This window comes from Amia ocellicauda, chromosome 9 (assembly GCF_036373705.1).
Source record: "Amia ocellicauda isolate fAmiCal2 chromosome 9, fAmiCal2.hap1, whole genome shotgun sequence".
In the NCBI taxonomy this organism is placed as follows: domain Eukaryota; kingdom Metazoa; phylum Chordata; class Actinopteri; order Amiiformes; family Amiidae; genus Amia; species Amia ocellicauda.
In genome coordinates, this window is record NC_089858.1 from 23062621 (window position 1) to 23090280 (window position 27660).

General features: G+C 40.8%; 2 protein-coding genes across 3 annotated transcripts in view; one reads left to right on the top strand and one right to left on the bottom strand.

Annotated features, from left to right (window-relative positions):
- Positions 1-113: 113 nt before the first annotated feature.
- On the top strand, positions 114-7558 carry ctu2 (cytosolic thiouridylase subunit 2 homolog (S. pombe)). 2 transcript variants are annotated; one of them, XM_066713755.1, is made up of 15 exons: positions 114-547; positions 652-726; positions 909-987; positions 1073-1132; positions 1399-1459; positions 1829-1938; positions 2334-2647; positions 3183-3318; positions 3596-3727; positions 5008-5099; positions 5379-5479; positions 5924-6092; positions 6428-6494; positions 6625-6683; positions 6845-7558. In XM_066713755.1, exons 1-15 carry the CDS (start codon positions 489-491, stop codon positions 6909-6911), a joined length of 1581 nt encoding a protein of 526 aa, XP_066569852.1. In that variant the 5' UTR covers positions 114-488; the 3' UTR covers positions 6912-7558. The 2 variants fall into 2 exon arrangements, with proteins under 2 accessions (XP_066569852.1, XP_066569853.1); XM_066713756.1 differs by having other exon boundaries at positions 1832-1938.
- piezo1 (piezo type mechanosensitive ion channel component 1 (Er blood group)) overlaps positions 7418-27660 on the bottom strand; it is a 71919-nt gene continuing 51676 nt past the window's right edge. Inside the window, exons 17-51 of the mRNA XM_066713742.1 lie at positions 27433-27539; positions 25753-25913; positions 25325-25501; positions 24848-24973; positions 24377-24577; positions 23847-24051; positions 23626-23730; positions 23312-23468; positions 22878-23121; positions 22300-22396; positions 21971-22136; positions 21274-21363; positions 20809-20888; positions 19647-19718; positions 17247-17344; positions 16903-17023; positions 16528-16602; positions 16172-16344; positions 15799-15908; positions 15489-15659; positions 15005-15263; positions 14645-14833; positions 14064-14331; positions 13815-13935; positions 13367-13514; positions 12830-13044; positions 12463-12621; positions 12047-12194; positions 11642-11830; positions 11281-11373; positions 10816-10988; positions 10303-10425; positions 9840-9919; positions 9371-9548; positions 7418-9100 (exon numbers count right to left, since the gene is read on the bottom strand). Of these exons, the coding sequence (XP_066569839.1) occupies positions 8851-9100; positions 9371-9548; positions 9840-9919; positions 10303-10425; positions 10816-10988; positions 11281-11373; positions 11642-11830; positions 12047-12194; positions 12463-12621; positions 12830-13044; positions 13367-13514; positions 13815-13935; positions 14064-14331; positions 14645-14833; positions 15005-15263; positions 15489-15659; positions 15799-15908; positions 16172-16344; positions 16528-16602; positions 16903-17023; positions 17247-17344; positions 19647-19718; positions 20809-20888; positions 21274-21363; positions 21971-22136; positions 22300-22396; positions 22878-23121; positions 23312-23468; positions 23626-23730; positions 23847-24051; positions 24377-24577; positions 24848-24973; positions 25325-25501; positions 25753-25913; positions 27433-27539 (5329 nt within the window). The 3' untranslated portion in view covers positions 7418-8850. The remainder of the gene's footprint in view (positions 9101-9370; positions 9549-9839; positions 9920-10302; positions 10426-10815; positions 10989-11280; positions 11374-11641; positions 11831-12046; positions 12195-12462; positions 12622-12829; positions 13045-13366; positions 13515-13814; positions 13936-14063; positions 14332-14644; positions 14834-15004; positions 15264-15488; positions 15660-15798; positions 15909-16171; positions 16345-16527; positions 16603-16902; positions 17024-17246; positions 17345-19646; positions 19719-20808; positions 20889-21273; positions 21364-21970; positions 22137-22299; positions 22397-22877; positions 23122-23311; positions 23469-23625; positions 23731-23846; positions 24052-24376; positions 24578-24847; positions 24974-25324; positions 25502-25752; positions 25914-27432; positions 27540-27660) is intronic.

Here is a 27660-nt window from a genome sequence, read left to right on the forward strand (position 1 = left end):
ACTACACTACCCAGAAGCCCACCCTCCTAGGATACACACATAAGCGCTTGCTAGATGGCGCTGTTCGGGTGGTTACAAATGTAATTAACTAAATGGGAAGTCCAGCTTTTAGCGATGCCCTGCTTTTAGTTAAATCTCATATTACGCTGTAATGGAACATTTTTTCCCCCACGGTTCTCTACTCGGTTGCAATGGCTGTCTCTAAAAACTTCACGAAACAGTGCGCTTTAGGATTGCTCTGACGTCATCAAAAAGCGCGCCGTTGTCCACAGATTACTTCAATTCCACAATATTGTGTAGATTTCAAGCATGCACATGAGGTTAGGATAGTGATTACACTGTATTTCTATCTGAAATCGAGTGATTCTTATTTTATAACACATGCATGAGTTCTGAGCCAAATATTGATTCTACGAACTGCCAAAGCAGTCAGGTCTGTCAGATAGCTTTTTACGTTACAGAACAGGGTCCCAAAAACAAATCAAGCCATGTGTCAAGTGGACGAGGAATATAAAGATGATCAATTGAAAAACAGAACCGTTCTAAGGTAAAGGCAATATAATACTCTGATCTGTAGTTCATTTTCGTAAGGTATATTTGGAAGACTATGAAGTGACGTTATTAATTCTATACCTGTTATTTTAATTCTAGTGTTTCCCAGAAATGCGTGAAATGTAACGAGGTCTCGGCGGTGCTGATCATCCGAGCGGGAGATGGTTTTTGCAGGTACAGTGCAAGACTTTTTCAGACAAATAAAGAACTCATATGGTACCTATAACTTTATTTTACATGAAGTATATCACCTTCATTTGCCGTATGTCATCTGCTTCGTTTGAGGTTCTTTTTAATTAAATGTGCACAATATCACTTTATTTACAGCTCAATTAACTGTATTCTTTGTAATCCAGGGATTGCTTTAAAGAGTACTTTGTGCATAAATTCCGGGCCATGCTGGGGAAAAACCGTCTTATTTTTCCTGGAGAGAAGGTGAGCGGACGATATGTTTATTTGTTTTCCATCCCTGAATGTTTTTTACAGACACTGTTACTGATGCTTTTTCTTTGTGGACTAGGTTCTCCTGGCTTTGTCAGGTGGTCCTGCCTCCAGCTCCATGCTCTTCCAGGTTCAACAGGTAATACACTAGTGTTTTTGTTTTCAGGAGATTTGCACAGTATTTTGTGGGTACAGTCAGAACACCCTTTGCTCCAAAATTCCTTAACACCACTGTTGAATTCAATCAACTATTTGGTTATATTAATATCAGAGGATGATGTGTATATATAGTCAAACTATTTGTGATATTTAGCTCTATTAAAGAATAATGCCATTTACAAAAAAAAAGCATGTACGTTTATTTTTATTGAAAGTTTCTTAAACTAAAACATTTTGTTTTGTCAGGGTCTGAGTCGTGATGCACCAAAGAAATTAAGATTTACACCTGGAATAGTCTACATAGATGGTAATGTAATTAAATTAGTGTGTTTTCTCTAATAATGTTTTTTTTTTCATCCACATTTAATAATAATTTTACAGTGGGTTTGATGTTTTAGAAATGCAACATAGCCAGTGGAATTCTTCCACATTTATGGTATACACTTAGCCCAGAATTAAATTACAACCTCATTGGCAGTATCTTGTAAATTCCCACTTGTTACCCCAGGAATTAGAAATCTAATGCTTGCTTTTGAGTTTTGATTGGAAAGCTTCTGGTAAAACACAAACAAACACAAAAAACAGCTGTTATATTTTTTTTAGTTGAACATTGGTAATTGTCTGGCAATTGTAAACCATGGGGGACATTTTCCAACTTTCCTTTTGTATTTTACAGAAGGAGCTGCTACAGGTCAGAGCCCAGAAGAGAGAATTGGAAAGATATCCCAGCTGGAGTCCATATTCTCAGCCACAGGGTACCCTTTCTACATTGTACACCTGGAGGAGGTGAGCAGAGATGCTGGACCGGTATTTTAGGAATGTGTTTCCTGATAGGAACAATTTGCAGCCCTTCCCCCCCCCTTGTAATAGCTGTTTTGATGTTAAAACATTTAATATCTTTAATAGTTATTATAATTCCATTATCTTCTTATGGAACATGCACTTGATTAACTGCCTTGATTACTGAAATATAATATTTTGATCATTGCAGGTGTTATTTACAATATCTTGCAGTAGATCCTTCCCCGTGGAGCACACAATCTTGTATGATTCAGGACACAATTAAAAAAGCTGATGTGCTCTCTTTGGTGTCTGCCTTGTTTTCGTTCTAAGGTTAATAACTTCTACTTCTAGCATTTAAAACATGTTTTGTAATATGCACATTTTGCTTTCTTTGCTAGGTGTTTGGTCTGCCCAATTCTGTCCTGCAGTGTGTGCCCTCTGTCCCGGAGAGGATAGAGGGGTGTTATAAGGCTGCTGTGGAGAGGTTCATCCAGCACAGTACAAGCACACAAAGGGAGATGAGATGTATTTCTGAGGCCGAGGATCCTTCACTGATGGGAGCCCAGACCAGACTCTCTGAGCTGTCAGTCCAGGATGGAAGAGTTTCCGGTGGGAGACTTCCTGTCACTCCTGAGCAGACCCAGGCTGTAGAGAGACTGCTGGCCTCTGTTAGGACTCTGACAGCAAAGGAGGAGCTGCTGCAGACATTGAGGTGATTCAAGTCAACCAGCAAGTTTAGGGTCTGGAGTTTATAACTTTTAATGAAATAAAAACATATATTTATCTGAAAGCCTCATTTTATTTAGCATTTTTATGTTGAGATCCACACTGCCAGTGAGTGATTGCAACAGTATTCCACATTTAATTGCACAAGACCACTCAGTAATTGTAGCATGATTCAGTAGGGTGTGTGGGAAAGAAAAATGCTGGCTTACCACACCACATCTAAAGATATCATCATAAAGGCTGAAGCTGTCCTCCAATTACTGTTTTAAACAAGCATAGCTTCATCCGTCAGCGAGAGAATTGAATAGCCCATTTTGCAAGAGCTGTATAGCACTGGATAGATTATTTAATCCGGTTTCTGATTGTTGAATTCATGAAATTACATTTGCTGTGTCTGAACTGTATAGTGGGAAAACAAGATTACAGATTATGATGGTGTTATTGGGTGAGAAGACCTCATAAGTGGGATTTTTCTTGTAACCAGAACTATTAACCTCAGATCGGATTTCTTTTTATATCAGGCACCACCTGATCGTGCACACGGCGAGGGCACACGGTTACGCCAAGGTCATGATGGGAGACAGCTGCTCTCGCCTGGCTGTGAAGCTCCTAAGCAACATCTCCCTAGGCCGAGGGGCGTCTCTGGCCATGGACACGGTGAGGAGTAGAAATGGCCACAAGGGGGTGCTCTGTCAAAAGAGGCAGTAGAAAGGCCAGAAATACAGACAAAGCCTTTCTGTGAAAATTTAGAATCAGTCTAGAATTTAGAACCTCCAGAATTGATATGTTTTCTAAAATTTAAAAGATATGTGGCAGGGGGTGAGAGAATTTTTATCTTTTGTCATGAGACATTTTAAATTGAAAGGTTTCGGTAGATATTAGACGATGGGTGTAATGAGTATATTAAAGACTGTTTTATTTAATCTCTTTAAAGGGTTTCTCAGATCCCCGATATGGAGACATAGCCATAGTCCGGCCCATGAGGGAGTACTCTTCTAAGGAGATTGCATTCTACAATAAAATGTTTAAGGTCCCATCTGTTTTCATTCCTGGCCTAGACACTAAGGTAAGATCTCAAGGTGGTCTCTAGAGTTTGATTTGATGTTTACAATAGCATCGTGAATTAGCTCAAACCTCAATGCGAGTGAGAAAACCTGAAAATTGTGAACCAAAGATATATTTTCATATCATTTTATATCATGCAGCTATTATGGGTACATTTTAGTTGGCTGATTTAACAGACATATTCAGTTTCACCATCTTAACGTGTATGAATATTTTTATGAAACTACATCCTGTGTATGAACTAAGAGAATAAAAGGTAAGTGCTTGGAGGTTTGTAAATTCTTTATATAAAACTGTTAATTACATATATCTGTTTGATAAAATGCTCCCATTTCATGTGTTATGTTGTTGTTATATTCTGCAGTTTTCTTAAATGTCATGCCTTTAAAGATAATTTATTTTTCACATAATTTGCTTTTTAATCGTCTTTTTAACCCTTTTGTCCTTTTTTCAATTGCCCACAAGAAGAATAATGCACATTAAGTAAAATATCAGTACATGATACATTTGGAACAAATAAACAATTTACTCATTTGTGTAATTCATAAAAGTCATATTAAACAAAATATTCAAGAATCTTATTTTATTGTAATGATGACAATAATTCATATTTGAAATTTATAGTCTCAGAAGTATTTGTTTTTCAAAACCATTATTTTGAAACCATTATTATACACACACACACACACACACACACACACACACACACAGACACACACACACTGGTTCTTCCGGTAGATGGTTTTGAAAACAAGACACGAATACTCTCCTGCCTTCTCCACAACTGCCCTGGAGAGGGGAACCACAGAGCTGCCAGCTTCTGTTACTGTCACTGGTGCTCTCGCCTTCACAAGGCTCCGGTCAGAGGTTTAGGCCCGTGGGGAAAATCGCACTTAATCTCGGAAAGACTAATCCTCCACAGTGCTGTGTTTTTGCTATCACTCTGTGTGGCTCTCTGCCTCTCTCTTCTTTGCTCTCTTGTGCTGTCAGACATTTAATTCCTCTGTTTTTTTATAAAGCACTAAAAATAGTTGCTTCTTTTAACAGAGAAAGATAAAGTAATAGATCGAGTGGTTCCCAGTGTACACATACACCGTATAATCAACCTAATGAACAGTGAACTCCAGACATTGGGGCAGATATAGTTAAGCACCATCCCTTTGTTAAGAGTTTCAAAACATGTCACGAATTTCTTTGAAGTGAAATTGTGCCGCCGGTCTAAAATCACACTCTGTTAAGATTAAGATCTGGTTTGACATGTTGCAGTTGCTCTTTTCCCAGGCTCCCGAGAAAGCCAGCATTCAACGCCTGACTGAGAGCTTCGTCAATAAACTTCAAGCCGAGTTCCCCTCCACTGTCAGCACCATTTACAGGTAATTGCAGAGAATGAAGCAACTTTATCAGAAGACAGTCACCTGGTGTCGTGGCATTAGGAAGTGTAAAGAGAAATGATTTGATGGTGGAAAATCCTGGAAATGTCTTGCAAGTGGATTGCATGCTAGTGTAATGTACTATTCCTGTTCCGGGGTTATGTGTGCTTATTAAATACAATACTAGAAAATGGACTTGAGCCAACGATAGTGATTCTTCCTTTGGAGCTGAATTGTACAGATGTGATTTGACACCTCTGCTCTGGACACCTCTGTTGTCAGGACTAGCGAGAAGCTGATCACGGCCTGCCCACGAACGAGTGCTGACAAGGAGCAGACTGAGAAGTGCTTGCTGTGTCTCTGTACTCTGGACACAAGTGGAGGTAGGCGAGAGACCCTGAAGGATCAGGTTTGAATGAAACAAACAACAACCATAAGGGACAGTACAAGTTGTGTGTTACTCTTGTATTTCAAAACAACAAATGGAACGCAATATGGAGGGGCACTATAGTTCAACAATGTTTATGTATAACATGCTAACAAAATTAAGACCACCCATAGACATAGGATTACATTTCCTACACTGTACACAGCTGGTTCAGCACTCCATCTTGTTCTTGTTTGTTTCTGTGGTTGGAATGAGATGATCAACTGTGATTTACACACTCAAAGACTTCTTAATGTTCAAATCATTCCAGTTGTGTCCAGGTTGGCAATGCAAAAAAAAAAAAAAAATGCTTTTGATCTGATAACTCGCAACTATGAAATTATTGATTTTGTTGCACAGTGGTTTCCTCATGAAAACGTCTCATGTCTTTGTTTTGCAGAAGAGGCCTCTGCCTTCCACGCTACCTTGATCTCAGAGAAGCTCTCTCAGAAGAAGCCCCCTGAGCTGGGCCAAAGCCCCGTGTTGCCAGGTCAGCAGTGCTGTTGCACTGGAGGAGGGCAGGCTGACATCTGTGGGGCCACAGGCGGTGGCTGCTGCTCTGTGGACAGGTACCTTTGAGCTCCATTAATGGCTGCTGTTGGTTCCATAAAACAGTTTTACTACGTATCTTTGTAGAATACTAGATTCCAGTCAGCTTTTGGGTAGTCATCTTACCCCAGCTCTGAACTGCAAGGAAGCTTTCTCAAAATAATGTTGTGGCTCTGTGTTGAGGTTTTTTATGGGGGATGTTTGAACATTTGACTCCGTATACACTGGATATTGTACAGTGAAACGTTTCTATTGTGAAAAGATTTGTTACAGTAACTGAATTTCACAGATTTTTCATATTCGTCTTGTTTATCTGCTGTCATATATCACTAATGAAATCTGTGCTCAATTTCAGGACCCCCGTCACCCATGACCTTCAAAGCCTGCTGTGTTACAGCTGCAGACTGATCATCAAAGACATGGTGAGGGAAGAACAGGTGGACAGAGGACCTCAGTTGCCTCTTTTGATTGTAACATTTCAGAGTCTCAACACTCTGAGTAATAACTGTCAGTTTTTTTCAATCAACACCGGCTTCTTTTTGTATTCAACAGAGCTCTGTAAACGAACTACCTCAGTACATTGTATCGGAAGCTGATCGCAGGAGGAGGAGGTACTTTAGTTTATTTTTGGATGGGGGGGTGAACACTGTAAAGGAATTCAACTATACCCATGATAATTATAACAGTATTAATGAAGAACTAAGTAGGTCCCCACTTGACGTGTGCAGTGGGGTGCGGTAGCGCGCTGAGCCTCATGTGTTTTTGTGTCTAGGGCTCAGATGAAAGAGGAGATCAGCGAGTTCCTTCTGGACCCTGACGAGGATTGTGATGCTGCCTGAGGATCTCCAGCCGGACCGCTGACCAGTGTATAGATGGCGCTTGTTTAGACATCTGGATGACCTCTGTATTAACCTGAACCAGTATTTTTGGTTTTGCAGAGAGAAGGAGCTTTATATAAGTGATGGAACCACTGGGATGCAGCAACATTTTATTTCTCATGTCAGATGGATGTCTTCAAGCTTACCTGAATATTTAAGATCACAATATGCTCCAGTTAATTATAATTGCAAATATGTGACTTTTTAAAATGTTTCAATTTTGTATTTCCCCCTAAACCATCCTGCAGATTTTATTAAAAAACCAAAGGTGGGAAGAGATGGAAAATAACTCCTCTCCTCCAAACTCATTGTTTTCTATATTGTTGAATTTAATAAACATGTTTTTATTATGTTAAATTGTCTTAATCAGGCTTTTAAACACATGTAATTAAATACTATTTTATTTCTGTATTGTCTGCTATGTAGTGGTTAGGGTTAAAATATGCTCTAATAAAATATTGCAGGTAGAAGAGGACAAATGTAATTTATTAGCAAGGTCACTTCATTATAACTTAACACATTCAGCAAATCTTAGTTTGAAAGCCAGAGATACAGATGTACATGGTTTTAATTTATTTCTGAAAATAAACTATATAGTCATTCACTGATCTGAGATGTGGTTATTGAGAAATTAGGAATACCCTTGCATTTGAAACTTCACGCAGCTACCCATGTCCTTCTGCTGAAGTTACTCTCATTTATCTGAACATAACATGATTATAAAAAATATTCATATGTATTTGACTAGGTAAAAGACGAGCCATGTTGCGGCATGGTAAAAAATATACAAAACAATGGTACCAATGTAGTGGTACTGTGCTATCTCAAAGTATTGCTTTCTTGTTTATTACAATTTAAATAAAACTATTCCAGCATGTAAACATCCAAGGCCCATTCCACTAATGTGTCAACATTTCAATACCTTTCACATCCAATTACTGCTCTCCCACTGTTACCAAGTCTCACATGACCAAGTCTTGTGACATTTAGTTTTGCACTAAGGAATGGAGTTAAAAATAACCAATAAAAAAAATATATTGGTATGAGAGTCAGAAAAAAAAACATGTTTCTTCTAGACAGTCTATGTGAGAGTCCAACATGTATGTTTTGCATAGGTCTTTACAACAATTCAAGTCTTAAAAATCTCACTTTTGAGTCTCAATATCCGACATGCAACATTTTAATTTGAAGCTTTGAAGCTTTTTTTTTTTTTCCAGGGTGAACATTTTTTTATATTATGATAATAGAAAAAGGTCTTTGATTATAGTGTTAGAATAGCGAATAGCTAAGATGCTACTCTGTCGTCTGTGATCAGAATCAATCTTTTCAATACTTGTCCATTGTTATTATGAGCAGGCCTAAGAAAGACATGTCCAGACTGAGCATCCTCCAGCCCTGCCCAGCCCTTATTTCACTGTTTCCTATTCCATTATGTCAACAGCCCTACTGAACTGCCATAACTCCCCGTCAATAGAGATCAGAGCTGCGTTCCTCTAGGTCAGAGGTAAATTCCACTCAGGGCCTAAAGGTCATGTTTCAGAAATGGAGAAAAAAGGAAACAAAAGTTGGTCTCAACCAAGGAAAGCACCAAGCTGTTCTTTGTTATCATTGCCATGAAGTGTGAATTCTTGTGATCCCCACTCACTAACTAGTGTTGAGTGGCAGTCATCAATGATTTCTTTATATAAAACAATGATATTAAGCTATCTGTTCTCCAGCTGTCAGTATTTGTGAGCAGCACAGCAGAAGGCAGAAGGAGCCACTTGCACTGCTTTTACAGTTCTTGGCAGGAAGTTCAGGCCACGGCTCTTTTTTTAACAAACTGTGAGTGTCACAGCCTGCAACACTCCTCTGGTGAGGTGGGGGCAATAGGTTGGTTGGCCTGGGGGTTGTCCCGGGCCTAGTCCTTTTCCCGGGTCCACTTGATCATGGTTTCAGGTGAGCGGTACAGGAAGATGAGTTTGGAGTACAGCTCCTCCTCCAGCTCCAGCTCCCCGGTTTCCCGAACCAGGAAGATATCTGTGCACAGTTTGAGGATGCGGTCCACACTAGGCAGCTCCTCAAACATGATGGAGTGTGAGATCTCACTGAAGAAGCCGCGCACGAACTTCCCGATAACCAGCACCACTGACACATATAGCCCCATGATCCTAGAAACAGAAGAAGGAGTGTGAGCCATCTGCAAAGCCAGATGATGATCAGACAGTAAACACTGAACAGCACACAATCATAGCACTTGAAATGTCCTGTGATAGCTGATTTAGATTTTTTTCCATTTGATTAGGATTTTAACCCAAGGGCCAATCTTCCAAGAGTCCTTAAAAATGTTAAAAACATACAGAAAAAGCAAGTGAAAACACAAACACAATCCAATATGTTATTATTGGAGGAGAACTGGAGTGAAGTAAAGAGTTGCGTACCCGTATCCGGCCAGGAAGCCCAGACTGGGAGGGCTGACCTTGTCATTGAAGATGATCATGGGCAGAACCCCACAGTTCTCCTCAGAGGGGTTACAGTCAGCAATGTGAATATCCCACCACTCCAGCACTGTGCTGCCATTCAGAGTCAGGTTCACATCCAAGTAGCTAGACTCATCATCTGGCATCAACACCAAGGTTAAACACAACATCAGAACAACAATTGTGTCAGAGAACAGCACCAGTGCTATTAGTGCTATTAATGCATCATAAATAATGTACTCACATTACATAGAAAAAGTAGCCTTCACCCATGCATTTCTAGTATAAACATACACATCTATCAAATCTATCAAATAATCCACAATTATAATCAGGTATAATTCAATTAATTTGTCCCCCCCTCACTCCAGCCTGAGACAAAGCGTAGAAGGTAAAGGCTATTCTGAAGTACTGTAACTTTCTCCTTCACCTGGATACAGCTGACTGACAGGTTTGGCTTCTGCTCCATTTGGTGCCCTGATGTACTTTGGAAACATGTGCTGGACACGCCTGTAATACAAAACAAGTCACAAAAGGAACAGTGTCTTTTGGTTGCTGTTATCAAGAGGTTCAAAGTAAGAGTCACTAATATCTGCAGTACTAGCCTAATACAGTAGTCTCTTTTGCATGATATATACATTTGCATTTTTGTCTAGACTCACAGAGCTGACTGATATTCCATTTGCAAAGTTCAATAAGCATTCCACGTCACACTTGTTGGCTACGATCAGTAGTTACAGAGTGTATGTCTAGTACATTCTGTACAGTGAGTTTTAGCAGTTATCTTCATATCAGACATAATTACAGTATTCTACGCATGCTACACAAGAGTACTATATCTTCTATATGCAGTGCTGTTGTTCCAAGGAAGGCAATGGTCTTGCATGACGTACACAGGTTTAGTGCTGTTGCCCTGCAGCAGGGAGGCTAGGCCTGCTCGCACAGGGTCGTTGGGTTTCAAGTAGATGGAGTGCTTGTCAGAGGTGTGCTCCACTGTGCCACCCTTTCCCAGGTCCCTGCAGAGACATCACAGACACACTGATCATCTGCACAAAGGATCATATAATGATGCTCTTCAACCGTTTTACTTCATAATTTTTTTAGATTTGTATATTTGGTCTATTGATTGTACACAACTGAAGATTGTCCCTGGATAAAGACGTTCTACTTTAGTTAGTCAATAAATACATCACAGCTATATCAGTAACAAATCAATAACAATAGCAAGAGAAAACGACCTATTATATTAATGAATTGCCAAAGCTTAAGATCATTTCAAAACATCTTAAAAAAATGTAACCTTGATAGTGCACAATATGTCACACACAGGAGCTTAAGGTGTCAAACTGTTGTATAAAACAAACAGGAGAGGAACAGCACCAGTGACCTTCTCCACAAAGACTGACCTCTGAAAGTTCCAGGTGAAACGCAATGTCATGTCAACCAGACTGCTCAGCAGCTCTTTGATCAATTCCTGTCGGCTTGGGGGACTGATGCGCCACACAGACCCTGAGCTGCCCTCGATATTGGCTTTGACGATGTCCTCGTAGTTGTACAGAGTAATGAACTGCATCGCTACCTGCAAGAAAAAGAGAAATCTGTATACTTCTACTAAAAAAAAAAAAGTTTTTGTTCACAAAAAAAAACAATAAAATGTGTTCACTTTCCAAAAGAAACCTGTGGTCCTGTTTCAGAGCAGTTTGGCAGTGTGTTTCTATTACACCTGTCATTTGTTTTGTGAAAATACACATTATATTTTGAGAAAAACTGTTTTTTTGTCCCAATTCTGAATATGTATTGATATATTACTACTCTTACACTTTATAAAGTGTTCCTGAGGCTAGGTCTGTGGAGGGTGTCTGTACACTCACTGGTTCACGGCTGAATTTCTCTGTGAGCCTGGTGTAGTTCTCCTCAGTGAATGGCTGGATAGACTGCTGCTGCACACTCATGGTGAACAGGGGCTGAGGAGCAAGACAGAAAGGACATGTGAGTATCTGGGAACCCCTATGTATTATCATGAAACCTCCATTTCACTTAAAGTAGAAAGCCTAACAAACATCTGAATATAATAAGGTCATGTTTTGACAAGCATTCTGGAGAAATAAATGATATATTTTATGAAAGGAGGTGTTCTATTGCAGTAAAGGTAGGAATTAACTTGAATGCTGAATATGATCATACTGTAAAATGCTCGCTGCATGGAAGCAGTAAGAAATGTACATGATTTACCTCATAGCCCCCCAACTTGACAGTCACTGTGACATCAACAGGATGGTTTACCACACCCACTACAGATCTGACCAATGAGATGAACAGCAATGGGAACCAGATGATGCAGATGAGGAAGACAATGATGAGTCCACCCATCCCATACTTCACAATCTTCTTCTTCTTCTGTCCCTTGGGCTGGGGGTATTTCTGAGCAGAATAATAAAATATGCATATTTTTCCACATTCTTCAAAATAAGCCCAATCTTAAAGGATTTTGGGGGTATCTGAATCAAGCTACCTAACCTAGAAATCATAACAGATACATTTGTGGCTTTAAATTTAAATTTAACCTGAGGATAAAGGTACACAAATGGGGTTTACAGCATGCAGACAGGTCTGGGGGAGATTCACAGTTCGGTGTACCTTCTCAGTCTCGCGGCTGCACTTGATGATGAAGATATTGGCGTAGATGTCCTCAACACACATCCAGTTGGAGAGGGACAGAGTGGTGTCTGTCCACACCCAGTCCATCACAGCTCGCAGTTCCACCAGGAACGGCACCAAACGGAACCTGCAGCCACATAAGGAATGATCCCAAAAGACCTACAATTTGGGCGGACTCATAGCAGAATCTATAAGAACCAGTTTTTTACCAATAAGGAAAAAACATTGGAATATTGGATTGAATAATCCACAGATTACCTAGATATTAACATCCCAACACTCCTCTGTCCCTCTGTCACTTACAACAAAGCATGTTGCTACATTTCTAAAACCAAATCTTATATTCTTCATATTTCTTCACATCTAACCAGACAAGAGATTCAGAAAAGTCTCACCCCTGGAAGAGGAAGAGATTGAGATGGTTGTATTTCTTGGTGAGGAAGTTCCCCAGAATGCGAGTTGGATAGCCACAGCGTATCTGATAGGCAGAGAGGAAGAAGTAGATACATTTCACAAAGTACCAGAGCTGGGCCACTGGGTTCTGACTGAACATCCTGTGAAGAGAAGAAAGGGAAATATCCATTAGTAGCTGAAAATATTTAGGTTAGCAGTTACACAGCCATGGTGTTAGGCCCTTAACCATCTCTCCACCTGCAGTTCCAAAAAAACAAGTTGCGTTATCCACACCATGTTCTCCAGAAGGAGTGAGATAGCAATGAAAGTAATCAGGTTTCTGCTTGTCTGATCAGTGTCTCTCCTCACCTCTCTGTGACAGCTGGCAGGATGAAGAACATCCAGAGATGGATGCCGAAAACCAGTATGACCTGAAACACCAGTTTGCCCAGCACCGTCTTGCGTAGGTAGAGGGCACGGTCAATGACCATAGTGGTGAACTGAATGAGCAGCATCACCAGGAAGGCCTCAGGGACTTGGTCCTCCGACAGTGTGGAGGCAATGTCTGCAGCTGCTGAATGTTTCTGTCGAAGACACCAAGTCAAGAGACACAGATAAGGCTCATCACTGGAGATTGATATGGGTAAACCTAGTACTAGTTCATGTCTGTTGGAAAAAAAATCAGATTACATTTCTTATAACTACACCCCAGGTAAGATACTGTTCTGTCTGTATGAGATCCAATGAGCTTTCTGTTTATAGTTGTGATGGTAACGACTGACCCTTCATACACCCTGTCCAACATATTTAATGAACAAAGCCTATGATGGTGAAAGAGAAACCCTTTAGAAGACATTGTTGACTAGTAGGGTTGGTATTAAACTGATCAACAGATATGGTACTCACTCCAAATGCCCAGAAGCCAAAGACAATGATGATGAAGTCAATTACGTCTGTCAGGAACATCAGCGCATAAACATCCGTGGCTGCGCGGTACTCTGTGTGCAGGATGTCACTGAAGAAGCCATAGACTGGTCTGTAAACACTGCGTGTCCTGAAAGAGATTAATTGAAATAAATGACTGCAATTAGTGTTGAGTCTGATAAAACCATAGTTGTAGTTAAATTAGGCAGTGGAAATGTTCAGTCATGAGTCATTACAGAACAGCAGAGTGGACTGTGGCTTCCACAGTAAGAGTATCATTGTGAGCAATGCACTAATTGCATGACTTAAAATGGTTCACGGGTAAAAAAAGGGCAGTGTTGAGGGATTCACACAGCATGTTAAAATGCAGTTTATTTAATGATTTAATGATGCCAGCTTTCCAAATGCCCTTGATGATGTCAGTACTCACATCCTGAGGAGAAGCAGCTTCACCTTCTCGCCAAACATTCTCAGCCTTTTGCTTGCCAACTCCTTGCGGTTTCCTTTCAACTTTTTCTTTGACTTTGAACTCTCCTTCGGTTCTTTGGTGTCTAAATTTGAAAAAGAGAAGCATGTAAGCCTTCCATAATACAATAATTGGGCCTGTTATTGGCAATATAGAAAACAAACATTACTGGGTTTCCTTGCAGTGTGTGTGAAATATGCTGCTCCCGCTCACCCTTGGCCTGCTGTCTCTTCCTGCGGAAGCGCAGCACACTGCTCCTCTTCTTCTCCCCTCGCTCTGGTGGGACGGGGGGTTCCGGCCTGGGGGACAGATCTTGGCTCTGCTCTGGTTCTATGTTCTCATCCTGTCCTGCTTTGGCTTCCTCTAATTGACTGTGGCCAGGATCAGGATCCTCAGGGGCTCTTTCAATTTCCCCACTTGTCTCCAGGGGTTTCTTTTTTTTATCCTGCAGATTCCCATCACCATCCCACAGACCATAACGCTACATAGACAACATAGACAGAGATGCAATGACTAACAACAGACTTACTGTGGGCTTTGTTAGTGCAATTTAATTCAGCTTCACTCATGAAAACCTACTATAATGTTTCATAAATATATTAATAACCATGAATTTCAATCACAATAAGACAATTAAATCATCTACGGTGGCTTTAAAGTCTTGAAAAGGAATGATACAATAGGAATACATTGAGAAATAAGGACATCTATTAAACACTGTGAAAACTAATTTCTCTTCACCACTTCACCCTGGGTTCCCTGCTTCCTGTAATGATTTTCTTTGAGGCACATACCCGCAGCAGGGAGCGGTGGAAAAACAGTGCGAAGAGCTGGATCAGGTCATAACGGATATAGTTGTCGGTCTTCTCCAGCCCCAGGATGCGTGGTGGGAAGAAAGGCTTTCCCTCATTGATCGTAGTCTCTAGGTTGCTGTTCCAGGGGAAGAACCCAAACTGGAACAAGTACTTCACCACCACCATTACCTGTGCAAAGGTGGCGAGAGAGAGAGAGAGAGAGAGAGAGAGAGAGAGCAAGCGTGCAAAAGGGAAGAACCGAGAAACACAGGATTGAGAACTCGATTCCAAGTTTTAATCAGAAGCAAACACTTTCATCTACATTTTTTTGATGCAGTTCTAGTACTGATGGCAACTGACCTCAGTGTAGATGATAGCCGTCATCCAGAATGTCTTCCCTGGCCGCGGAACAGCCAGCATGGCCCACAGGAAGATCAGGATGGGCAGGACTAGCGAAATGACAGAGGCGGTCACCATGTTGTTGAGCACGATGATGAAGTAACACACCAGCTCAGAATTGGCAGCCAGGAGGTTATAGAGAGCAAAAAGCAGCTTAAGCGCCCGGTTTTGAGAGGAGTAAAACTGCTCAGAGTCTTGCAGCTCCTCCAGAAAGAACTGCCTGAAACACAAGGAAGAGGACACTGCAGCACTACAGGTGTTTGGACTGACAGGTGTGCTTCACGGGAACACAATATCTCTGTGTGCAATTTGGAGGGAAGCTGAAATTGAAATTAAACTAGACTATGCTTACCAGAGGTGAAGCCTTACATGAACCCCTGTCTGAGAGAGACTGTTGCTCCCAATGCTCTCTCTAGACTGCACTGTCCACCTTCTGTAATGGTACCTGTCAGTGAGAAGCTCGCTGGCTGTCCTGGTCCTGTGAGGGGGCAGACTTGGCTGGGGGTCTGGCTCCGGCTTCAGGTCAAGGGTGGGCTCTGAGCTCATGGATGTGGTACAGTAGTCTATGTTCTGAAGGGTGGTCTGCTCTGTGTCCATCAGCTCCTCCAAATCCCCACTGTGGAGAAAGAGCTGATTAGCATTGTTTACAACCAAATGGGAGAAATCTGATGTTATTGTTTGAGGGTTAGAAATCAGATCAGTGTGTTGGTTTCAGGATATGTATGTGCTGGAGTAACAGGCTTTGTGGTGCTTGCCCTGTGGCGCTGCTGCTCAGGATGTGGTCAGTGTCCAGCTCATCCAGACGCGTCTCCACTGTGGGACTCTCGCTGTTCTGGGAGCTGTGATCGTCCTCCCCCTGTGGCATCTGTTTCAAAAACAGAAAGTGAGTCAGGGAGGAGCCAGAGACAGGGAGAGAGCAGCACCTTGAAAATACAGGTAAGTGCAGGGAAACTTGCACGCTGGAAGAATTAACTTATAAACAGAAACAATCGTAATCATTGAGAGATGTGTTACAGTGTAACAACAAACAACACACCTCACAAAAAACATCACACATCCATTGAAATTCTGTCTTACACACCAAACTTATCAAGATTTTTCAGAGTTCATGGTTATACACTGGGTCACCTGGCTGATGTTGCGATTCATCAGATAACGTTCAATCCACAGCACAGTAGAGGTGTCCACATACTGCTTGGTCAGGGCATTGAGCCACTGCGTCATCCCATCTACCATGGCCAGGAAGAGCACCCACAGGAACTTGAGGATGTCCAGGATCCTCTGCACAATGTCACTCCTCTCTGGGGGTGGCAGGACAAGCAAGGGAGATTTCACTAAAGTTGCACTAAATGTTAATTATAAGGAGTATCTTTTTAATTTTGAGATCAAAATCTTTTATCTTTTTTTAATTGGCCTATGATGTCATCAGCTAATCAATAATTATAAAAATGTAACGTATATTTTAGGACACTTTCAGTAGTTACCTTCTTCCTCCCCTGGCCCCACCCCTTCCTGCTCTGTGCTTTCCCCAGCATCTGCTTCGCTCTCATTTCCTTCACCTGTGACATAAATTGCCAGTGAACAATTACAGTAAAGCCAATGTATGCAAAGACCAAAAGATAAACCATTCACAGATTATTCCAAATTTTTTTGGTCACTTATAACATGAAAAAAAACAAGTCTTTTCCATAAAACAGATAATGTATTTCAGTATTAAGAAAGCATGTGGGAAACTCTGGTTAGGACAAGTTGTGGAGTGTGTGTGTGTGTATATGTGTGTGTGTGTGTGTGTGTGTGTGTGAGAGAGAGTATGGGAAAGTGCTAACACAGTGAGAGTGTCAGTGTGTCTGTCAGCTGACCTGAGGTCTGAGAGCTGGCCTGTCTGCTGCTGCCTCTCTCCAGTTTGCGCAGCTCCCTCTGGTGCCGCTGTCTCTCCTTCAGAGCTAACTTGGCATTGGTCACCCAGGCCTGGTATGCCAGCTGTGAGTACAAAGAGCAATAGGGGGCGACTTCAGCAAGGTCATACTACAGAGAGCATGTTGTGCTCAGCATGTAGCAACAGTTTCTAACCTTTAATGGAAGATTCCAAGTGATTCATGCAATAAAATATTTAATTGCTATATTTCCAGGAAGGTTTATTGTTATTGAGTTAATGTACTTATACTGTAAGGCCCTTGCTCTGGGAGGGAAGAGGATGTCTCACCTGGAAGGCACTCTGTCTAGGGGGCTTCTCATCTACCAGCTGGTCCTCCTCCTCCTCGCTGTCTGACTCAAACAGGTAATACTCCCCTGAATGCAGCACTGCAGCCCCAAGGACACACACAACACACACATAGACAAGCACAGCACTTTGTTAGTCTCCATTGGCTCTTAAACACCATTGCAGAACCTGTACTTCACAGATGCTTCATGATGAGAAATCAAACCGAGAAATCTAAGAAATCACCAAGAAAAATTAGATAAAAATAGCCAAAGGCAAGATATAATTTTGAAGTTGAATCTGCTTTAAGCCTGTCACACACATCGTCCCAAGGACAATGAAGCTTTGGTTTGGCATTCAAATATCACAGTAACACTTCCTTGGCAGGGCCCAAGGACAAAGCTTGTAGCTGCAAAGAAAATGTACTGACACATCATCTGAAGCTCTGAAGATTCGGGAAAACAAGAAAACACTTTTGTCTATCTGTGGTAAAAATAATAAGAGAATATGCCTGCAAATCTACAGACAGTTTTAAAGGTTATTAAAATGAACTAGAATTACATGATACATATTGTTACATATTTATAAAGACTGAATGAAAGAGAAACTTTGGTAGTTATGATAGTAATACAGTAAAACCTTAAAATAGTAAGAATTAGAGGAGGAAGAACTGAATTGTTTTAATGATAGTTATGCCCAGTTTCATGTAATTATTGTTCTTAATTACATTTTGGCATGAAATTTTTTTAATTTTCATTGAGTTAATTAAGGTCACAAATAAAAAAAATAAAAAACATCAGGGAAAGTCCAAACACTTCCATTAAAAAAAAAAAAGTTAATCAACAGGAATCTCATTTCAAATCATTTTCAGGGCTCCTCAGGTCATGGTCTTAGGAATATGTAATTAGGGTGAGTAACTCACAGTGTGGCCTAAAATTAAACTGGAATGGGAGTCTTCGGACAACCTTAAACACACTCACACATTCACACAGCAGGGACAGTAACTCAGAAAGGGCACAAACAGGTAAAGAGATGCACCAAAACAATACTGAATAACACACACACACACACACACACACACAGGGTTGGGGAGTAACGGAATACAAGTAGCAGCGTTACGTAGTCAGATTACAGAATTTTGATACTTGTATTCCGGTTACAGTTACTCCTGTCAGACGAGTATTCTGATTACCGATACTTTTAAAAGAGTAAGAGATTAAAGAGATTATGGATTACTTTTAGGTCATTTATATGAAAGTGTACAAGTGTAAGGGAATCTGAAGGGGCTCACGTGTATTATTTTTCCAACATTGTTTTTATGCGCGCGTCCCTAGACAGAGGCAGTTCTACAACATTGTGGCAACACTGTGTGTTAGCAAGGATTTAACTCGAAGTACAGGCAATTGTTCACATTCAAAGGAAGAAAATTGAACAAATATTAAAGTGCAAGATGTGCCTACCATGGGACAATTACTGTCTGTTCTAAAGTACTCAACTTCAAATCTAAAAAAAACATCTGGAGGTAAGATTTAATTTTTTTAATGTGTGCAACTGTAATACAGTTATGCTTGACATGCGAGTAGAAAATATGCATTTTAATAAAAATGATAATAAATACGATTTAATAATTACATTTTATGAAAGCATAATAAGCAAAATGGCAGCACAGGCATAGTATAACCAAAAACGTTATAGATAGTTTGTATTTGCAGTAATAAGTTATCCTATCCAAGTTTTAGATAAATCCATGTAAACAAATAGCCCCTGTGCATCCTAGCTGGCTGTGTGACCTTAACAATTAAATACTTATACAATAAATAAATAATACCAAAATAACAACATACAACGTGTTCATAGTATAAAACAAAACAAATGACAAAAACTGAATAAACTAGTCAGTGCGGTGCTTTTTAACCAACTTTGTGTTCAGGATCTCCACGTCAAACCTTTACACATTTAGACACCGATAGATATCACTTAAAATAAGGTAAGACATCAATATGCATAAACTACTACAAAATGGAAAGTATAAATATGCAAGAAATTAAACTGATGCAAATCTTAATTACTGTGGGTAAAAATAAACAATTTCAATATGTCATCCATATTAGAATGTATATTTTGTTTCACTTCTTGAACTCAACTGCTTTTGTTTTTTAATAAGGGGAAAAAAGTATTCCAAAAGTAATTAAAAGTATTCTGATTATGTTACTGACTTGGAGTAATGTATTGGATTAGGTTACATATTATTTTCAAAATCAGTATTCTGTAACAGAATACTTTTTAAAAGTAACCCAACCCTACATACACATACACATACACATACACATACACATACAGGTATGAAACAGGCTGGGGCAGGAGCATATGAGGTGAGATCGCTGTCTCCTCAGCACAGTATACCTGTGGCATGGTCTAGCCAGGGACGCCACCACTTCTTTTTCTGCTTGGAGGCCTTTCTGTCCGACTCTTGCTCTGTCAAACAGGAGACAGGCCAGCTGCTTGCTCAGTGGTGAAAAAACACTCTGTCCTCTCTGGACACTTTTATAACACAACACAGCATATCTTGGAAAAAGCCTAGAGCTTGGCGGAGATTTATAATTAATGCGCGTACAAAGTTTCAGCTCGTAAGTTATGCGGATCGCAATATATTTTAGGTATGAGGTTATGCCAGGGGATGCTGGTAAAAATTAGGCACTTAAGTCCAAAAGGGCTCCACTGTAACCCGGCTTTTAGTTCTTAGACTACAAGATTCAACTTCTTTAGCAAAAGCTCTTGTTTTACAAATCTGATCTTTGTTTCCCTTAAGGATTTTAGTGTCTTAGTTACAGAAGTTAAGAAAGCAAGGGGTAAAATACAAAGTTGGAGACCTGAAGTAAACTCTACTCCAAACTGCAACTGAAAGCTCAAAACACTGAAGTGTTGTACTCTATGCCAGTGTAGCACACAATCTGGCCAGCATAGCACGCAATCTGCCGAATTAAGCATGCTGCTCCCCTTGCATGGCTTTTATATCTGGCAAAGGAAACTCAGACCAAAGCTGAAGGCTGGGTGTTGATGACTTTCTGCCACACACAAGTGAGCTGGCTGTTTAACACTGAGAAGGAAAAGTCTGCAGGTCCTGCACACTAGGCACAGCAAAGCTTCTAAAGCAAGGGTCAGTGTTAGTGATTAAAAGCAGGGGAGCATGGCCATTAGAAAACAAAAACATTGATTTGGCTGCAATGAAAGAAGTCAGAGGAAAATCAAGACATTAAATATAATTATTTCACAATACACTGATATATTCAGTAGTTTCTGTTGTTCTGTATCTGACATTTTAGATTTGAATGATAATGTAACTAGAAATCAAGACATTAACACAGCATATGGGCCCTCCCACTCACCTTTCGGAAACCACAGAACATTGTGCTGAATTTATTACCCAGTAGGACACACATGCTGCAGCACATCTGTTCCCAGATTCAGCACCGTTTCTCAGAAATGTTATAGCCAAGGGGCACTTAGCCCCTGTGAGATAGTTAAAATCGGCCGCTCCTAATTCAAAGGGATTCAGTGTCTGTACCTGGAGGCAGCTCTGCCTTGGTATCTGAAGAATGACTACCCTCCTTGTATTTCTGTTGCTTGCTCCGAATACGTTCCATTCTGCAGATAAATAAGCATTTTAGTTAAATTATACATATATTGTGCCTTAAAAAAGTCAGTTCTTGTATACCTTTACAGGATCATTCTTCTGTAATTATTATATGAGAAGAACTACACAAAAAAGCATTCGTATCACTACTGGCTGCTATTCCACTTGTACTCAAGCGAACTCCATCCTCAATCACTAAAGGGCTGTCAAAGCATAGATACAAATAGTGTCAGTTCCCAGAACGACTATTATTTATTATTTTAATGCCCAACTTACCACCTCACTGTCATCTTCATGATTCTAAGCAATATGATTTTTCATGAAGACAAAATACAAAAATATTGACATAAGACTTGGCCTGTAAACACTGCTGGAATTATTTCGGGTGGCACTCACTGTCTCTTCAACTGAGAAAGGGACTTCTGCTCAGTCTGGCGGTGGAAGTTCATGCTCTTTACAATGCTGTTTCTAAACAGCTCAAAGCCCCTGTGAGGAAAAGATCACACAACAGGGCAGGGCCTTAGCACCACAGCTCTCACTGAGAACACACAGATGTTTGCATTGATTACATAATATGGTACTCTACTGAAGCAGGGTTAGTAAAATACTGGCCATTAAAATCAATTCATTTGCACGGTTTTACCACACCCATTGTTTAGTTAATTGATCATCAATCTAATCATATAACTAAGCAGTTGTACGAAAGCTGCGCTGGAAAGGCTTAGAGCAGGGGTTCTTAACCAGTGGTATGAGGCGCTCTTTCTGTGGGTACGAGACATGGCAGATGTTTTTATAGAACAGTGCTTCTTAAACAGGAGTGCCCATCCATTTTGGTAGCAGCACCCCACCATTCAACACCTCAGCAGCAAACCACCCCCCACCCCTTGCCTGTAGATACCTTGACCTGATAGGGGTGTGGCATTACCATGGATCACTACAGGGGGTGCAAGCCTGCAAAAATGTAAAGGCTTATAGGGGCTGCTATTGTTCTGCCACTGTTCTATGGTTACAACAGGATGATGCAAATGCTTTCTAATGTGGGTGGTACCAGATTCCCCAACTGTGTTGGGAAGGGGGTGGGCAATTCACTCACCTGGATGCCTGTTGTGCCAAGGCCTGCTGGTCTGCTGTGATGTGCAGGAAGTAGTAGCTGAGGAACACTCTCCGTTGCAGCAGGAGGAAGAAGAAGCAGATGCTATCCCAGATGATGCCAGCCTCCTCCACTGGCAGCACGCAATCATCGTTCTTCTGCTCCTTTGCTGAACATGACAAAGACAACACAAACTTTTTTCTTTTTTTTCTTTAAAAAAAGGAACAACTCAAAAGTAGCTATGCATTCTCAACATGATTTTCAAGCAAACCTTGCCTCACAGAAACCACAGGGATAATCAGTCCATGCTGCCTTGTCTCTTATGTACTCACGGTTGTAGTAGCCCTTGACAGTGCATACCAGGCTGAAGAGCTGGATGACCCAGCAGAAGTTAGCCTGCATCTGCTCCACAAACACACAGGCCAGGAGCTGCAAGGAGAACACACAGATGCTTCATTAATCATGAAGTGCCACTTGTGGAATGCTACAAGCTGCAGCACCAGAGAGCAATCAGTAAGTCTGTTCGGTCCACCATTGGCAGCTTGATTCACCTCATTCTACTCACTTCAGGAGGATGGCACTAATTATGCATAAAACGTGGTTGGAAATATGTTACAATAAAATCAGTCTTCTTTAGATAGCAGTGGAGGAAAAAAAAATACATTAATTTCCACAAACCATTCTCAGATTGCTACCATATATTACATTTAAAGGCGGTCTGGAGTACAACTTTACAGGATGTTTGATTGAATGAAGTATGAATACAGTACATTGGTACTTCCCTCCAAAATGTGAACTGAGGCAGCTTAATTAAGAAAAGGAATCTCATACACGTTAAAATATAATTCACCCCGCTAAGCATTTTATATAAGGCAGTGTGCAGTTTAAAAGTGTGGTCCAATGTACTCACAGAGAGCATGTTCTTGGAGATGATGACGGCAACGTTATACATGATGAGGCAGTCCCACAGCACCAACCGTGTCTTGTTAGTCTTGAGAAGCAAATCAGTGCCAGACAGCAGGAAGTAGAAGCAGGCCAGGAGGTAGCCCAGGCCAAACATGCTGATGCGTGTGGCACCTGTCACAAACACCACAGCCAGCACAAACCAGAACATGTGGCGGAAAACAGCTACCTTCAGCATGTCCAAGTAAGACCTGACAAGACACACAAAAAAACACAGAACCTGTAACTACAGCTTTGCAGCATATGGTGGACAAGGAAGCATGCAGTCTTTTTCACAACGAGAAAGAAAGCTTAAATGACAACAAGCCCAACTAGCTTGGGATGAATGATTTTGTGAAAAGGATGTCTGCACTAACTTGAGGAGAGGTGGCCAAAGCATACCTGCAGTTGATGAAGTTGGGGACAGGGTTGATGTCCTTTTCCTTCATGGGGTTGATCTCATCCCGGTTCTCCCCAGCCAAAACAATCCACTCTTCCACCCGTTCATCCTCAAACACCTTCCACTGCTGAGAGGCACACATGAGCAGTAGGAAATCATCTGCAGGGACAGGAAGTGGGGCTTCACAACTGGGAAGGAGGCTTTGGATGTTGCTGAATGTAATTGCAGTTACCTCCCTTACTCATTTAAACATTCATGTAAGCAGTTGTTTTTAAATATGAAAAGGAAAATTAAGAAGAGGGTACCACAGACTCACAGATGAGGTTCTTAGAGTTGGGGATAGTGAAGAAATCCGGCAGATAAAACCACTTGATCAGGGCAGAATTGATGGTGACAGCACCTTTCCAACGCCAGGGGTAATCTACAGGAATCACATTCAACACAGACTTATTTTAGGATGTTGTTCATTTGTGAAGCAGATTGACAATTACAACAGGCATAATCAGAACTGACTGTAAATGACTGTACTGTTCCTACCTATGCAGAGTGCTGGTGGGATGCCCACACACAGCATGTACTGGTAGATCATGAAGAAGACCAAGAAAAGGCAGTATTTGGGCCAGATGTGAGCAATGGAGGTCCGCCGGCGCCTCGTCAGGATCACCACCAGCCAACAGCCATGCAGGATAACCAGAAAGTTCATACGTTGACCAATCACATTCACGGTCATCAGGAAACAGATCTAGGGGGTGGGAACAGGGGCTTCAGAACCACAAACTCCATGGAAGCAATGAAACAGCCTCAATAGTAGAAAATATAGAACTTTTCTTAACTTGATTTGTTTTCTAACTTCCACAAAATCACTGAAATGTACAGTTATAAATCATTCGTTTGGAGATCTCAAATTGTTGTTCTTTGTCTTTCTGTAGATGAATAGCTAAGCTGTTATGTTCTTTGTAGATACAAATAAAGAAAGTAAGAAACCAAAAAAACAAAGAAACAAAAGAAAGAGAAAAAGAAACAGTAAGTGTAATCGTTAGTGCTCATTGTTGGTCAGGCTGGCGCACCTCCAGGCCAAATTTGTAGAAGCAGCAGTTGAGGAAGTACTTGAGGCAACTCAGCAGCCCCTGGTCCAGGTTTTCTCGGGTGGCAAGTGGAAAGATGGCCTGGATGGTCGGAGGAGTAATCTGCTGTTGCTTGTAGTGGTGAGTCTGATGGCGGTACACTGTGGCCTCGAACACCAGCAACATCAGTATCAGGAGGTGGTTCTGCAGGACAAACACATAAAAAACGGCATACCATATATGAGGATTTTTCTGCCCTTAAAATAAATCTTCATGTTACTTAATTTAGTATCTAGAAATAAAATCTGGTTAAGATTAGCCAAGCTGTCCTATAAAAGGGGAACTTTCAAGTGATAAAAACGATTAACCATTTCCTATCTTCAGTGTTTCTGCCTTTTATCTGCTCAGAAAATTTGAGTAGAGAGTTAACCAGGAACCAGGCACCAGTCTGCTGAGCACAGGTGTAGAGCTTACCTTGATGTATCCTAGGACAGGGGTGTCTTTCTTGAACCCAAACCAGTTAGCCGGATCCACTTGATCCTTGTAAAGGGTGGAGTTCAGCATCTCATTCTCCTCCAGACTGGTTTTGTTGACATAAGGCTACAGGAAGAGAGAAAAACTATGAGTCCAGATTGCAGATATTGGACGGTGTTCAATACAATACAGTAAACTGGAAAAGTTGGTCATTTAAAATGACAAAATATAATTTAAATTCTGAATGGAAAAGCTGGGTGCCATATAACAAGTAGGTTCAATTTAGTCAGTAAACATACAGGACCTTTGGAAAATGGGGAAGTGTCACAAACGTTTCAGAGTGGTTATTAAAATGTTAATGATTATGATATCTTATATCTCCTAATTTCTGGATGCATGAACAAATAGACAAACATTATGGATGCCTTATTTTATGAAAAGTGTGTACTGATCATGCATGTCTGAGTGCAGCCTCACCCTGGTGCAGTTGCTGGAGTACTCTATGGGGTTGACAATGCTCAGCTGGTAGAGCATCTTGCAGACGATGATGATGCAAGCCCACACAGTGGACAGACAGGAGGCCATGTGACGGAAGCGGGAGAAGGGCATGGCAAAGGACCACAGAACCACCAGCACCAGGTTCATCACAGAGGGCTGAGCACAGGGAAACAGTTACACACAACATAATTTCCATAGCAATTTTCAATCTTAGCAGAACACTTCAGCATTGTTTTCAGGTTATTATTTTTCAATCTCAGGATGATGTATATGATTTGTGAGGGATATTCTCTTTTAGGGGGAAATTATCTGTGAAGTAAATAGAGATACAAGAATGACATCACTGTTGTCTTTGACACAAGGACTTTGCTGCTGATCTGCCCTGGAGAATCCCAGTTCAGTCTCACCTCTCCCAGAGCCACCCAGATGATGAAAAAAGCCACAATCTTGAGGATGTGCAGCTCCAGTGTCCTCCATATGAACACCTGCACCTGTCTCAGGATCTCTGAAAACTTCCTGAACAGAACCATCAACCGGTCCATAACCAGGCCCCATTTACTGGGCAGATCTGCCATGGAGACAAAAATGCTGGTCAGGTAGTGACTCACAGAGCTCAATCAAGGCACAATCACCTGAACTACCATGACAGTACATATATCTCTAACTTGAACAACAAGTATATACCGTATGTCTTCACCAATACATGAGAACTGACTGTACGTCAACATGCTGAGGAAGGAGCAGTGTGTTTTCATTGTTTTCAAACATTTGAAGTCCATTTGAAAAAAATATTTTCTGTGACATACACTTAACACTAGAAGCACAGAGCTTATGTAATAAACATCTCTACTGCGTTTTAACTGCATAAACACAAAAATAAATAAGTTATAAACACATTTACCTAGAATAGTCAAAATCAGGTTATTTTCACCGGTCATTAAAATACATAATAACTCAATATAACCCATAATGCTGCCTGCCTTTTACAATAGAGTCTACCTGTCTACAGTTTTTCATGTGCTTGAAAAACACGCATTGTACAGCATTATAGATGTTTTCTTACAACTGTTGTCAGATTGAGTGGATACAGTGATTACCCCACAAATAAACATGGATTGGAGACAGAGATTGAAGAGAGCTCGTTTTGGAAATGCCGTGTATGTGAACATGACTGATTCAAGGGAATCGGTGATACTGCGAATGGCGGATCATTTATGGGTTTGTGCCAGTGTTGTGAAAACACTGCGAGTGAAACGCCAGGTCCAAATGGCAGCGAGTGCTTTTACTCTACTGATCAATACGCGATTGCTACTGCACGTAATACAGAGTGCAATAGCGCAGCACATCGCACACAAAATAATGATGCATGGACATTATCAGCGGAGGAGTATTTATTGCAATGCTATATATTTGTGGAGTAAAAGTGTTCACCTGGAGAGGGCTGTCAAAATGCAGTGTGAGGTATGAGCTCATGCAGGGAAAGTGCAGAAACGTGTCCTGTGTGGACTGTCCCGAGCTGTCAGATATGCAGGCTATATATATAGTAAATAGTTTATTGAAATACACTGATTTTATTGACTGTAGCTTTGTATGTTGAAAAAGTTTACAGTGTTGAAAATGTTTACTTTAGTTTACAGTTATGTTTTGATAAATGCAACAGTTATTTTTGAACTATAAAATATTGCTTTTGAGCATTATTCCAATATTTACATTTACACTTGTTTCATTATCTTATTGTATGCTGTTTTTGAGCTTTTTGCTTATTGTAGGCTATATAGCTATTTATGTTTTGACTGCAGTGTGTGCGTTTAGAAAAAAAGTGATTTGTTCTTGCATTAGAATGTAAGTTTCATCTGTATTAATGTTTTGATGTAGGTGTATTAATTAAGGTTGTGGCCCATGAACACATTTGTGAACACTCGAATGGCCCTTGATAGGAAAAAGGTTCCCCACCCCTGCCCTACGCTCAGGAATCCAGAGCCCTGACCACTACACCACACTGCGGCCCAACAACAACAACAACAACAACAACAACAACAATTTAGTTTCAAATCCTTCCTTTCTTTGAGTTTTGTGATTTACTTCACCTTCATCCTGTGACTGGTCATCTCCCAACTCAGTTTCGGGATTTCCCTCTGGAAGTCCCTCCCCATCTATTCCCTCCAAGAGTCTTGATTCGCTGCCAGGTTTTTTCCTGTGTAAGAAACCAACCAGAGGTCCTGTTAAATACGTGGTGGAGAAACATGCCAAGGCAGACAAAAAGCAAATGCCATTACCAATACCAAGATTGCCATTACTGTGTCGAATCGTACACT